This window comes from Plectropomus leopardus, chromosome 3 (assembly GCF_026936395.1).
Source record: "Plectropomus leopardus strain MGB_pleo_1.0 chromosome 3, ASM2693639v1, whole genome shotgun sequence".
In the NCBI taxonomy this organism is placed as follows: Eukaryota; Metazoa; Chordata; class Actinopteri; order Perciformes; family Serranidae; genus Plectropomus; species Plectropomus leopardus.
In genome coordinates this window covers 41,118,235-41,132,500 of record NC_142178.1, presented here as the reverse complement: position 1 = coordinate 41,132,500, position 14,266 = coordinate 41,118,235, and the positions used below count along the sequence as shown (strand labels likewise).

General features: G+C 45.1%; 1 protein-coding gene across 3 annotated transcripts in view; it reads right to left on the bottom strand.

Annotated features, from left to right (window-relative positions):
* The window catches only part of LOC121938751 (echinoderm microtubule-associated protein-like 6), a 43,342-nt gene extending 31,161 nt beyond the window's left edge, over positions 1 to 12,181 (bottom strand). For all 3 annotated transcript variants that reach the window (XM_088075080.1, XM_088075081.1, XM_088075082.1), the window contains exons 1-15: positions 9,706 to 12,181; positions 8,156 to 8,315; positions 6,956 to 7,054; positions 6,519 to 6,587; positions 6,228 to 6,413; positions 6,004 to 6,139; positions 4,905 to 5,106; positions 4,563 to 4,700; positions 4,235 to 4,491; positions 3,116 to 3,325; positions 2,165 to 2,332; positions 1,518 to 1,624; positions 1,255 to 1,355; positions 825 to 1,011; positions 639 to 744 (exon numbers count right to left, since the gene is read on the bottom strand). In XM_088075080.1, coding sequence (XP_087931206.1) covers positions 639 to 744; positions 825 to 1,011; positions 1,255 to 1,355; positions 1,518 to 1,624; positions 2,165 to 2,332; positions 3,116 to 3,325; positions 4,235 to 4,491; positions 4,563 to 4,700; positions 4,905 to 5,106; positions 6,004 to 6,139; positions 6,228 to 6,413; positions 6,519 to 6,587; positions 6,956 to 7,054; positions 8,156 to 8,315; positions 9,706 to 9,902 — 2,323 coding nt within the window. In that variant the 5' untranslated portion in view covers positions 9,903 to 12,181. The remainder of the gene's footprint in view (positions 1 to 638; positions 745 to 824; positions 1,012 to 1,254; positions 1,356 to 1,517; positions 1,625 to 2,164; positions 2,333 to 3,115; positions 3,326 to 4,234; positions 4,492 to 4,562; positions 4,701 to 4,904; positions 5,107 to 6,003; positions 6,140 to 6,227; positions 6,414 to 6,518; positions 6,588 to 6,955; positions 7,055 to 8,155; positions 8,316 to 9,705) is intronic.
* Positions 12,182 to 14,266: the final 2,085 nt, after the last annotated feature.

Below are 14,266 nucleotides of genomic sequence, written 5' to 3'. Positions count from 1 at the left end.
AGATAGAGTAAAAAAGACACAAAGAGACAAGAGACAGAGAGACAATAAGTCAGGAGATGGAGAGACAAAGAGACAGAGAGAAAAAGACACAAAGAGACAGGAAACAAAAAGACAGTCAGTGAGACAGACAGCAGAAGCTGCAGTCATAAACCTCAAACACACATAAATTCAGCTGACAGTGAACACTGAACATGAAGGGATAACAAATGGTGCTTCAGGGATAACAAGTTGTAATTTCAAACTTCTAGATTAGAGTTTACAGGTGATGGAACCTCAGGGATAACAAATAGTGATTAAGTCACTCCCAGTCTCTCCCAGTCTAGACGGGATTCAGGGATAAAACAAATTTGGGGATAAGAATTCGTTATATAAAAGTTGCAAATGACAGATTTCAAATTACAGTCAGTACTTCGGGGATTACAAAGTGATTCATTGTTTGCAGAAAGCGGATTAGGTATTACACATGGAGATTTAGGGATAACAAATGGTGTTTTCAAACTTGAAAAATCCAATATTAGAGGTGATGGTTTAAAGCTTACAGGTGGTACTGCAAGGACGATGATTCATGGATGAGGCAGTGCAGGATACTAAATGATGAAAAGTGTGGTGAGGGATACCAAATGGTGCAGTGAGTGTACCTGTGAACTCCAGAGCACACACCCCTCTGCTGTGGTGTCCCTTCAGCAGGGACAGACACTTCAGAGTCTGGATGTCCCAGACGTGGACGGCCGGGTCTCTGCCCACCTGAACACACAGACAGCCAATCAGAAACACTCACAGTCAGGCTGACCACGCTCGCTGCCGTCTGATTGGCCGGGGCGTACCTGCGCGGAGGCCACGTAGTCTTTGAGCGGGTGGACGGCGAGGCTGAGGATGTCGTCGTCGTGGCCGAGGTAGAATCTCTGACTGTGCTGCAGACGGTTGTAGACGACGATGACGGCGGCCACGTGGTACACCACCTCCCCCGTCTGACTGTAGAACAGGTTGTTCCGACAGTCGAAGCCCCGATACCTGCGCAGGTGACAGGAAACCACGAAAATAAAGGCCACCTCATACAGGACTAGAATTACCTCCTTGCAGTTTGAGTTCAAGCTCAGGTTTTTTCCAAAATGAGGTAAACTCCCTTTAGACCTTCTTGAAACAATGTCTTCACAAAAACGTGTCTAATCGTTGCTTATCGTAACTAATCCGTGAGTCCAGGTGGACGTTTGTACCAAAATAAAAAAAAATCTTTCCCTCGTTGAGGTTTTTTACCCGTGAACAAACTGCAGACGAAGCCCCTCCTCCGGAGCTTTCTGACGCTTCAGGGAACCAATCAGCTTCTTCCTCAGCTGAGGCAGGTCCTCCTTATACACCTGCAGAGAGAGACAGACAGGTGAGACAGACAGAGAGACAGGTGAGTCAGACAGAAAGAGAGACAGGTGAGACGGACGGATGGACGGAGAGACAGACAGACAGACAGGTGAGTCAGACAGACAGGTGATTCACAGCATGCCACAGGTGTGTTTTCTGGTCACCTGACGCTCGTAGCTGGTCTGAGCTTCCTGTTCGATGTCCGAGTCGAGCTCCGGGACGTCCGACACGTCCGAGTCCGACTCGCCGCTGTTTGAGTCGGCGTAACCCTCTGAACACACCGACCAGGAAAATAAGGGGTTAATAAAATATAAACTTGAAAAATCATCAAAAAGAGAAGCCGCAGCCCGCTCTTTAGTGATAACCAATAGCAAAGTAGAGATTTTCAGACACATCTGATGTTTAAAAATAAAAGATATATTGATGAAGGTTTTAATGGATGCAATAAGGATAACAAATGGTGAGCTAGTGATGATCTAATGTGTGTGTTTAGGGATAAAGAAGTTGAACATGAAATAGGGATAACAAATGGTGCTAAGGTTTTATAAATGTAATAACAAATAGATACTATTCACAGACTGGTGTTTTAGGAATAAGAAATACTTCATTAAAATTTATCAATCTTGTTGTTTTCTTATCTTGTTCTGGGATAACAATTGTGATTCCGGGATAACAAATTGTAGTTCGGTGTTTACAGAGGTTAAGGTTGAGGTGTTTAGATTTTAAGGGCTTCGTGGGTTCATCAAGTCAGTCCATGGCCGGACGTCATTATTTTCTGATAAAAAGCTGCGGCCGTGAACGTCGGCATTACCTTGGAGGAGCGGCTCCAGGACGCCGTTCATGACGCCTTCGGGCAGGAACCTCCACTGGAAGACGGCGTGGTCGGCGCCGCCGGTGCTGATGACCCACTGCAGGTCGTTGGACCAGCGGACGTTGGTGACGTGGGCCGAATGGCCGATGTACTTCTTAAATTTGGCTCCTGTTGGAGGAAGAAGACGGAGTTTAAACGGAGGAGGTCATGACGCCGCGTGTCAGAAATGACTGAAGGGAGTTACGGCGGCGGGATAACCAACCAGTTCAGAATTTAACATCAAAGACCAGTAAAACTCAAAGAATCAGGACTGGGCTGATAGTTACTGCCATACTGGTCCAGGGAGTCGGATCCAGGTTCCTCTCTGAGTCTAGAATCTGACAGCCCGGTGGGACCATCCTGAACATCCCGTGTTTTTTTAGTTATGGCAATTTATTTTTCTTTTAAAAAAAATTGGGCATTTTTTAAAGAGAACATTTGGTGAAACGTTTTTTCTTTCATCTTTTTTTGCCTTTGGGTTTGAAAAGCATGTTTCCTTTAAAAAACGCCCAAAAATTCTAAACAAACAAAACAGAAGAAAAAATGCATAAAGCTTAACTTTTTTTTCCTTCAAAGTTTTTTTTTTTTCCTTTAACGTTTTCTAAAAAAAATTGGCAATTACTGTTTCTTTTAAAATTTTTGGTAATCTAAAATTTGGGTTTTTTTTTTTACTTTCAGAGCATTTTTGTTCCTTTCAAATTTTTTGAGTTTAAAACTTTTTGGTTTGTTTTTTTTCCTCATACATTTTTTTTTTTAACTCTTTAAAATTTTCTTTTAATTTTGGTGATTTTCAAAGTAAACATGCCTTCCAAACCTGCTTTCCTGCCAAATTGAAAAACCTCAAAGTGACATCGTTTCTCACAGCGAGAACCTGTAAAACTGAGAGGGACTCCCTTTCAGCTCCTGACCGACCTTTCTTGAGGCAGGGGAACCTGAAGAGTTTGACGAGGCCGAGGTCGTCTCCCGTCACCAGCACGGCGCTGCTGTAGTTGGCGTCCACCGAGTTCACGTTGGTGACATTGGAGTATTTGGGCCAGATGGCGTTCACCTCTGGCCCGATGACGCCTGTCCACGTCATCCAGTGGATCCCCTTGGCCTCCTCTTTGGGAACCAGCTTCCCCGCTGCAGGGCACAAGGTCACAAGGTCACAAGGTCACAAGGTCACGAGGACACGAGGGCACAAGGGCTTGAGGTGAGGGGATTCTGGGAGATTAGCAAGACCCCAAATATTGTAAAGATACTGTCAGCAGCAGTGGTGGAGGAAGTATTCCGATCCTTTACTGAAGTAAAAGTACTCACACCACCCTGTGAAAATACTCTGTTACAAGGAGAAAGTCCTGCACTGAAAATGTTACTTATATAAAGGTCAGTGAGTATATTCAGCAACATAAACGTAAAGTATTAAAAGTAAAAGTGTCCAGTGCAGAAAGAAAAAAAACACCCCAAATGCTCAGATTTGTAAATAATAATAATAATAATAATAATAATAATAATAAATAATTGAAAACAAATAAAAAATTAAATCGTCCAAAAAACTCTGATTTATTTTTCAAAATTCTTCAAGTGTTTGTGTGTGTGTGTGTGTGTGTGTGAGGGCCCCTCAGGTGTGTGTGTGTGTGTGTGTGTGTGTGTGTGTGTGTGTGAGGGCCCCTCAGGTGTGTGTGTGTGTGTGTGTGTGTGTGTGTGTGTGAGGGCCCCTCAGGTGTGTGTTTGTGTGTGTGTGTGTGTGTGTGTGTGAGGGCCCCTCAGGTGTGTGTGTGTGTGTGTGTGTGTGTGGGCCCCTCAGGTGTGTGTGTGTGTGTTTGTGTGAGGGCCCCTCAGGTGTGTGTGTGTGTGTGTGTGTGTGTGAGGGCCCCTCAGGTGTGTGTGTGTGTGTGTGTGTGTGTGTGTGTGAGGGCCCCTCAGGTGTGTGTGTGTGTGTTTGTGTGAGGGCCCCTCAGGTGTGTGTGTGTGTGTGTGTGTGTGTGTGTGTGTGTGAGGGCCCCTCAGGTGTGTGTGTGTGTGTGTGTGTGAGGGCCCCTCAGCTGTTACCTGGCATCCTGTAGAAGAGGCGCTCTCCGGCGCCGTCGTTGGTCTGCAGGAAGCGGCTGTCCACAGACCAGTCCAGGTGTGTGATGAAGGAGGCGGAGCGGCTGCACTCGCCGACCTTCTTGAAGCGCTGAGCGACGGCGTAGACGTCCACCAGCCCGTCGTTGGAGCCGACCGCCAGGAAGGAGCCGTCCGGGGAGAACTTGAGCTCGTGGATCACCTCCTTCCTGTCCTTGATGTGCACCACCTCCGTCATGTCCCTGAGGAGAGACGCCCGTTACCCAGAGTCCCTCACACGCCACTACACAGTAAAAACAGGAAGTGAGGTCACCTGACGCGCAGCACGGTGAAGGAGCCGTCCTTCATCCCCAGAGCGAGCTGAGAGCCGTCGTTGTTGAAGGAGACGCTGCGGACAGACTCCTCCATGTTACAGCGAGCCAGCAGGGTGTGGTCAGGGAGACTCCACAGCCTGAGGGACAGACGGGGGACAGGGACCGAGACAGGGACAGAGACAGACAGGGGACAGGTGGGAGGCAGGTAAGAGACACAGACAGAATTGAACACTTTGGCAGTTAATGTTCAAAATCAAGTAATTTTCATTTTTTTGTTTTAGTGTATTTTTAAAAAACTGAGTTGGAGACTTTGGCAGCCGAGGGTCTGAGTACTTCCTGACCTGACGGAGCGGTCGTCGCTCCCGGTGACGGCGACCGGCTGTTTGGGGTGAAGGTCCAGCGCCCATAGCTCGCCCTCGCTGTGACCCTGCATCAGCAGAACCGGTTTGTCCCGGTCTCGGACCATGACCTCGAAGATCTCGCTGTCCTGCGTCCCCGCCAGGATCCGGTCTGCCTTCCAGCACACGCTGCGGATCGACAGCCCTGAAACAGGAAGCACACCTAGCTCAAACAGTTACCCCACTCTCTATGTTTGTTTTTATTCCTCTGAGTGTCGGGGAGCACGCAGAGGACATCGGTGTCTTCAGAGGACGTCGGTGTCTTCAGAGGACGTCAGTGTCTTAAGAGGACGTTGATGCGTTCAGAGGACATTTGATGCTTTTTCCACCGTCAGCTGAGCTTTGTTCCGACAGCGCCGTCTCTGCTGAGGTTTACGAGCAGCTTTTGTTTTCTTTTTGTTTGGCCTCACTGCACCATATTTCAGGATATTTTCATATTTTGAATGGCCAAAAACATGTTTTATGAGGTCACCATGACCTTGACCTTTGACCATCAAAACGAATGTTTGTGCCAAATTTGAAAAGATTCCCTCAAGATGTTTTTGAGTTAGTGGATTAACAAAAATGAGGCAGAAGATATCAAAGGGATCTTGACCTTTGACCTATGACCATCAGAGTCTAATCAGCTCATCATTGAGTCCGTGTGAATGTCTGTGTCAAATTTAAAGAAATTGGGTGGGGGGTGTTCAGAGACCCGGATGGGTGTTGGGGGGGTGTTCAGGGACCCGGATGGGTGTTGGGGGTGTTCAGGGACCCGGATGGATGGTGGGGGGTGTTCAGGGACCCGGATGGCTGGTGGGGGGTGTTCAGGGACCCGGATGGCTGGTGGGGGGTGTTCAGGGACCCGGATGGATGGTGGGGGTGTTCAGGGACCTGGATGGATGGTGGGGGGTGTTCAGGGACCCGGATGGGTGGTGGAGGGTGTTCAGGGACCTGGATGGATGGTGGGGGGTGTTCAGGGACCCGGATGGATGGTGGGGGGTGTTCAGGGACCCGGATGGGTGGTGGAGGGTGTTCAGGGACCTCTGTTTGTCGTTCGGACCTTTGTATCCCTGCTCGGCCTCCCTCAGGTCGATCTTGGTGATGGGTTTGAAGTCGACATCCCACAGCCTGATGCAGCCGTCTCGTCCTCCCGTGGCGAAGCCCTCCTCGCAGGCGTGCATGCTGAAGATCCCCGCCTGAACCACAGAAAAAAACACCTCCCATCAGCCCCTGCTGTCCTAAACTAATCTGACGTGCGCTCTATGTTTTTGAACACGTTTTTACCCCGTGAGCGGCCTGCACGGTCCTGATGAGCGTGATTCCTCTCCACACGTAAATGTCTCCGTTCAGAGCGCCAGAGTATGTCAGCTCGTCTTTGGCCGCAGAGACACACAGGATGGTCTGCAGGTCGCCTGTCTTCCCAAAGATCCCCCGCTTCGGCGTCAAAGCGTTCCCACATAGGGTCCAGAACTGAGGACACAGTCGGACCAGAGACCGTTATTACGTCATGAACATGTGTGATCCGAGGACCAGGTCCCCGACCAAACAGCAGCGAAACACGAAACTGAGTCTCACCTTGATGTGTTTGACTCCACAGCTGACCAGACGGCTCGACTGAAACGGATCCCACGCCACGTCAAAGATCTGCACGAGACAAACCACGTCCACTTAAACAGCTTCAAAATCAGAGCTCCCGGAGCAAAATGATGACATGTCCCAAAATCCGAGAAATGTCCTTACATCTTAGAAATGTCCTAAAATGCTACAAAATGTCTTAAAATCCTAGAAAGGTCCAAAAATCCCAGAAATTTCCTAAAATTCTAGATAAATCCTAAAATCCCAGAAAAAAAATTCTAAAATCCTAAAAACATCCCGAAATTCTAGAAATGTTCTTAAATCCTATAAATGTCCTAAAATCATAAAAATGTCCTACAAGACCTCCCAGTTGCCTCACAAGAAACAGGTGCAAACAAGTTAAGACTTAACGTCAGTCAGTGAATGAAGAACCATACTCTGTCCGAGTGTCCAGTCGCCGTGGCGAGGACTCGACCTCTCCTCCAGTCCCAAACACACAGCGTGTTCTTGGCGTCCAGACCGACCGACACCAGCCGCTGCCGACACACAGACGAGAGACAGACGCAAGAGAAACGACAGATTCAACATAAACACTCGGACCACGTTAGTCACTGAGCGACTGACGGGTCGGTTTTTGGTTGCGGAGCTCCTCAGGGCGGCGTCCCGGGTCCTCACACGTTCCAGACAAACAGAGTTCATGTGTGCAGAAATGTTTGTAAAAAAAACATAGGTAGAAGGCAATGAGCAACCAAAGAAGAAATGACCCAAAAATTAGCAATAAATTAGAAAATACAGAAATCTGAAATACAAGAAATCTACCTGGAAAAAAAGAAAGGTAAGTGTGTAAAATAAGAACGTTACTGAGATATAAAGCTAGAGGGAAAAAAAATCTAATTATCATCTATGAATTTATTGAACAGATTTGTTCTAATTTTTTAAGCACCTTTCTTTTCCTTAAAAAAATATTTTCAGGTAATTTCCTTTTTTTTCTTTTTTTTTTACAATTATTCTCAACTTTGGGTCATTTCTTTGCTCATTGCCTTCTTTCCATGTTTTTGACAGAAATCCAGCCAATCTGCTCAAGATTTAAAGGTTTATCCCTCTGAACCCTGCAACCCTACAAGAAAATTACCTGAAAATTAAAATAAATAAATAAATAAATTATATATATATATATATATATATATATATATATACATACATATATACATATACATATACATATACATATATATATATATATATATTAAATGACCTATGCTTTAAATTTATAATAATTTTATAACATAATATAAAATATGTCATTATGATAACATTAGTTTATTCCCTAACTTTTAGGGAATAATTTTCTAAATTTCGTGCCAAATTGCTTGTTGCCTTTATTAAATTTATTGTCGTGTAAAATTAGAAAGTTGTTATGAAAAACTAATAATAATAATAATAATAATAATAATAATAATAATAATAATAATAATAATAATAATAATAATAATAATAATAATAATAATAATAATAATAATAATAAACATCTCATATTGAAAACAAAAACAAAGCTTTGGAGTTTTAAACTCTGAAAAAATAATGACTGATGATGTCCCCTGTCACAGTGACATCATGGCGAGGGGGCGTGGTCTGACCTGTCCGTCAGAGTCGAAAGCCAAACAGGCCACTCCGTGTGTGTGGACGTCCCTCAGGATGGACACGGTCTGCATGGCGTACGTGTCCCAGATACAGATGAACGGGTCCTTACCCACCTGACCCGTCGCCACCTGAATCTTATCTGGATGGATTGCCAGACTGAGGGACATGGACGGAGACAGAGACAGAGACAGACACAGGGAAATGGAGAGAAAGACAGGGAGAGAGACGGAGACAGATGGAGACGGACAGAGAGAGGGAGAGAGAGAGACAGATGAGAAGTCGGTCAGCCGGTGACCTTGGAGGTATGACATCATTCCAAACAAAGCATTTCATTGGTTAAACACGCGTCTCCGCTGACATCGTCCCACAGCGGCATGCAGACAGTCCACTGCTCGGCTCATCATGTCCTTCACTTCCCGTGTCCAAATTGCAGTCACCCTCAGAGTGTCCTCACAGGGACGGACGAGGATGGACGTGATTGGCTGATGATGTGTTTAAATGTCTCCACACAGACAGAGGAGACAGCAGGGACATACACTGCTGATGTACAGCTGACGGGGACATCAGGAGGACATTTACATTGAACCTGTGTCACTTTCTCTATGTCCTTGTCTCTGTGTCCCTGTCTCTGTGTTCCTGTTTCTGCGTCCTTGTCTTTGTGTCCCTGTCTGTGTCCCTGTCTTTGTGTCCTTGTCTTTGTGTCCTTGTCTTTGTGTCCCTGTCTTTGTGTCCCTGTCTTTGTGTCCCTGTCTTTGTGTCCTTATCTGTGTGTCCCTGTTTCTGTGTCCTTGTCTGTGTCCCTGTTTCTGTGTCTCTGTGTCCTTGTCTCAGTTTCTGTCCCTGTTTCTTGTCTTATCTTGTCTTGTCTTTATCTCTGTTTCCCTGACCGTGTCCCTGTCCCTTTGTCCTTGTCTCTGTGTCTTTGTCTCTGTGTCTGTTCCTTTCCCTGTATCTGTCCTGTCACTCAGGACATCTCCTTTGACACAAGGACAGACGGGGACAGTGGACAGTGGTCAGAGACGTGTCAGAACAGAGCGGAGGACGATGGGACGGACTCAGCAGTTGTCAGCTCCCATCAGGCCGAGCGGCTCAAAGTCCAACCCCCACTTCCTGTCTGCGTGTCCACAGCCGGCGGCGAGGAGGACGTTAGAGGAGGACGTTAGAGGAGGACATTTTTTTTTTTACTGTTATTATTAAAAACAAAAACAATAAAGTGTTTGTTGTTTTTAAAGATTATCGTAATATTTCGGACGTGTGCACGGAGTAGCTCTGTCAGCGGCGGTCCGGCTGTCGGAGTGAAGCGGGTCACACGGCAACCTGCAGCTCAGCCTGCAGCAACATCTGGAACATCTGTCGGGACCGTCAGCACGCCTCAGCGGCTCCGTGGTTTCCATGGAAACAACTGCGGTACGCTAATTATCCAACAAACAGAATTATCGTACAAATCTGGCGACACTGAGGGCGATTTTAAAAATGAACGGCGTGACGGCGAGATGTCGCCACAAAGATACTCGCTGAGTCTCCCGTAAAGCCCCGCCCCCCTCACCTGATGATGTCATCGTTGTGTCCCAGGTAGAACTTCTGGGTGTGCTCTCGGGTGTTGTAGACCACGCCCACGCCGGCCACGAAGTACACCACCTCTTTTCCCGCCGTGTAGTACAGGTTGTTGCGGCACTGGTGACCTCGGTAGCCGTGGATCCACTCCAGCCTCAGCTGGCAGCGCGGCGCCGTCTTATCCGACATGTCGAAACCCAAACAAAAACACGCAGTCCGCCGCTGGTCCTAGGGCTGCTGGGAGCTGGAGTCCACCACTGTAGTCCAACATTCAACTAGACTTCCCATGATTCCAGCAGATTCTCACTTCCTGTCACGTTTTTAAGTTAAAATAAAAAAGTCTCAACGGATCCGCCCTCTTCCTGCAGCGCCGACTGTCCCTTTAACGCTGCAGGACGCTCGTCTCAGAGGACACAAATCTGAGGTCTCACGCCCCAAACGTTCACGAAAATCTGTGAGCCTCCAAACAGGAAGCTGTGAAAAATCATGTGGGTACAAAAACGTTCTCAGAAGAGTTTTGTTTGGTTTCAAAGGGACATTTTTGTACAATTTCCTAAAATTTCAACTACGACAACATCGAAAAACTGCAACAAATTAACAAGATCCAAACAAAAAACGTTCTCGGGAGCCGTCTGAGGCAAATTCATAAATATAACTGATTTGATCATTCAAAAATGGAATATTTTATACGGTTATGAGAATGCCACAGTTCGGTTTTAAAATAACGTTTTTGTACAATTTCCTAAAATGTTCAACACGTTGCAACAACAAACTAATTTGTGTCCCAATAAAACATAGAATTGTAGAAATGTACGGAAGCCCTCAGAGGCAAATTGTGATTTTTTTTTTTTTTGGCTATAAATAAAATTAAACTAAAGATTGAATATTTTAATAAATTTATGAGACTGTCGCCGTTTGGTTATAAATTAAGATTTTTGTACAATTTCCTAAAATTTTAAACTATCAAAAATTGCCATCACATTAAATCAAAATAAAAATTATTGAGGTTGCAGAAACGTACAGACACCCTCAAACTGTAATTTGTGATTCGGTTCTTTATTAATGAAACTGAACTGAAAACTGAAAGTTTGTATTGTTGTAAGGTAATGAGTATGTTTGGTTTTGAAAAAAAAAATACCACAAATTACATCTACTACATTTTTCTTTAATTACCACATTTTTATCATCCTATAAAAATAATGTAGGCTACTGAAATATTCTAGAAATATTAAGGTTATGAGGCAACAGTTTGGTTTTAAAATAAAATAAATATATATATATATATATATATTTTTTTTTTTACACTTTCCTAAAATTTTAAAATAACACAAATTAAAACATTAACCAAATAAATAGATTAATTTAATAATTGGGTTCTGCAGATGTTATGAAATCTCTATTTTAAATGTGTTTTTATAAATTGAAGAATAACTTTTTATGAGGGTTCCAAAGGATGAGGTTCTTTAAATGTGAGCAGAACTCAGCTGGCAGCGTTTACAGGGAAAAAACCTGAACGGTCTGTAATGTCAATTCCTAAAAACTACAACAAAAATCAAATTTGTTTTTATAACCACAAATTATCACCCCAGTTTAAAAAAAGGGCTGATAATGTTGTTTTTTTTTTAAGGTTATGAGATTGTTGTTGTTTGGTTTATAAGTAACATTTTTGGAAAATTTCCTAAAATTTTAAAATGCTAATTTTTTTGAAGGGATACAAATGAAGACAATAAGATAAATTAAATAAATAAATAAATAATAAAACTAAGCAACTTCATAAGCAAATAATAATGAATAAATAAATGGGTTCTGCGGATGTTCTGGTTGTTTCTGCACAGTTTTGTTAATATTAATAAAATATGTTCTTTATGAGCTGATCTCCAGGGTTCCTCTGAGGTTCCTCTGAGGTTCCTCTGAGGTTCTTTAAATGAGAGCTGAACTCAGTTTTTGGAACTAACGACCCGAACCGGAACGTTCCCGGGATGTTCTCTGAAGGTTATCGTTAGGACCACCGGAGGAGGGTCCCGGTGTTCTGCTCAGAAGGTCACGGCGGAGCCTGGATCGGTACCGGGGCTCCGCGGCGTAATCTCCGCTCCTCTCTCCGGAGGCTCCGGTGGAACCACCGGCCCTTCAGTTTAACTGGATCCACAAACGGAGCGTCTGAGGGCGGACACGGCGGTAAATCCCCCCCGCTGACTCCCGCCGCCGTCTGTTCGCTGTTTCCCGTTAAAATCCGGAGATTACGGCGCCGATTTATCACCGTCGGTCCGCATCCGGCGGAGCTCCGTCCGCACCGACCGCTGCTGCTCCTGCAGGCCGGCGGAGGGACGCTGTGACCCGGCGGAGACCCGCAGCGGCTCCCGGCTCACCGACACACCGGAAAATCACCCAAATCTGATGGAAAAGGTCGAAATATTAACGGGAATCCCCGGATCACCGACAGCGGCAAAACGGACAGAATTAACACCGGCACTTCCTGCTACGATTTTCAAAACAAAATACCCACTGGCAGCGATATTTCATTCTATGTATCTTTCACAAATAAAAAAAAGCCTACTCAGTGTGCATAAGATGCAAATCCGCAAAAAAAAAAAAAAAAAAAAAATCAAGATTCACAAATAAGAAATGTTTGAAAACAATTAATGTCAAACATATATTCGCAGATGCATTTCAATTATTAGTCAAATAATTATTGACAGATTTTTAATTTGTTCTTGTATTTTTTAGTATTATATATTTTTAAATGATTCATGCGTGTATTTTGAGTCAGTTTATCTGATTTTGAGTTGATGTTTTTAAATGCATTTTATTTTGAAACCCTCTGCCTCGCGATTCCGGTCTCCTTCGCGCCTACTCCCGCGAGCTTCCCGCGTTATCAGAGCGGTGGGTTAGGTGCGGTTTTAGCGCAGCGGCAGAGGTCCGCGCGAGCGCAGCCGCTTCATGAATCACTCAACGCGTCACTCTGCACTGAGCGGTGCATGATGGGAGGTGTAGTGTTTCCAGGAACTGAACCTCTGTGGTTTGGAACAAAGGCTGAATATAAATTTAGGTTTTTATTTACAGTCTGTGGTTTGGAAGCAGATGTATCAAACAAATTTTTATAAACAATTTTTAGAATTTTTTTTCCTGAACCATATTTATTTTTGTTTTTACGCACGAAAACAGCAAAACGAACTTATTCTATCTAAAAACCCTCTTCTTAATAAACTGGATCCTGAATTTCCAACACAGAGAAATATCATTATCCTTCAGGACATTTGGGGCTCAGCCTGGACCTCTGTACACACCACTACTGCGTACCACTAATAAAACTCAAATACACAAGTTGGTATAGAATAAATAAACAATGTCATTGACTTTATAACATTGAAAACAGAAAAAAAAACTATTGTTTTATGAGGGGGGGCTGCAAAAAGGGGGAGATGTGTCAAATTATTTATTAAGCTCTGTGGATGGTCTTATTTTTTTCAGAGGAGAGGCATAAAACTTTAAATGTCTGAATTTTATATTTATTTCACTGATGATTTTTTAAAGAAAACATGCCATATGTTTTTGGGGGTTTTTTGTCTTTGAAATTTTGGTCATTTTCAATCGAAATTTAGGCCTTTTTATTTTTCTTGGTGGCAAGGCGCCAGCTGTGGAGATTCGCCCTGAAATGCTGAGGGCTCTGGACGCCGTTTTGGCTGACGCCTGTTCGGTGTTGCGTGGAGGTCGGGTGCGGTGCTGGAGGGCATGGGAGTTTGCTCGTCCGGTCTACATGTGTTTTGTGGACTTGGAGAAGGCCTACGACCGTGTCCCTCTGGGAGTCCTGTGGGGGTTCTGCGGGAGTCCTGCGGGAGGACGGGTGCCGGGGTCACTGCTGCGTGCCATCCAGTCCCCGTATAACCAAAGTGAGAGCTGTGTCCGCATACTCAACGTGAAGTCAAACACGTTCCCAGTGGGTGTCTGTCTCAGCGAGGTTTGTCCCTTGTCTCTGATCCTGTTTGTGATTTTCATGGACAGGATCTCAAGGCACAGCCTGGGGAAGGAAGGGGTCCAGTTTGGGGACCTCAGAGTTGCGTCTCTGCTTTTTGCAGATGATGTGGTCTTGTTGGCTCCGGCACACCGTGACCTCCAAGCATGCACTGGGGCGGTTTGCAGCCGAGTGTGAAACGGTCAGGATGAGAGTCAGCACCTCCAAATCTCAGGCCGTGGTTCTCTGCCAGAAAACGGTGGACTGTCCCCTCTGGGTGGGGAGTGAGTTGTTGCCCCAAGCGAATTTGTATGTCGGGGTCTGTGTTCTCAGTGAGGGTAGAACGGAGAACGGAGCGTCAGATGAACAGGCGGTTTGGTGCGGCATCTGCGATGATGCGGGCTCTCCACCGGACCGTCGTGGTAGAGATGGAGCTGAGCCAGAAGGCGAAGCTCTCGATCTCGCGGTCCATCTACGTTCCAATACACTGTATATATAATCAGCCAGAAACTGTGAAAACAGAAACCATCACTGGATTGTCAAATTTCCAACGGTAATTGAATACATTCTGTTATTATCCAAGTTTATGAAACAAAACTCCTCG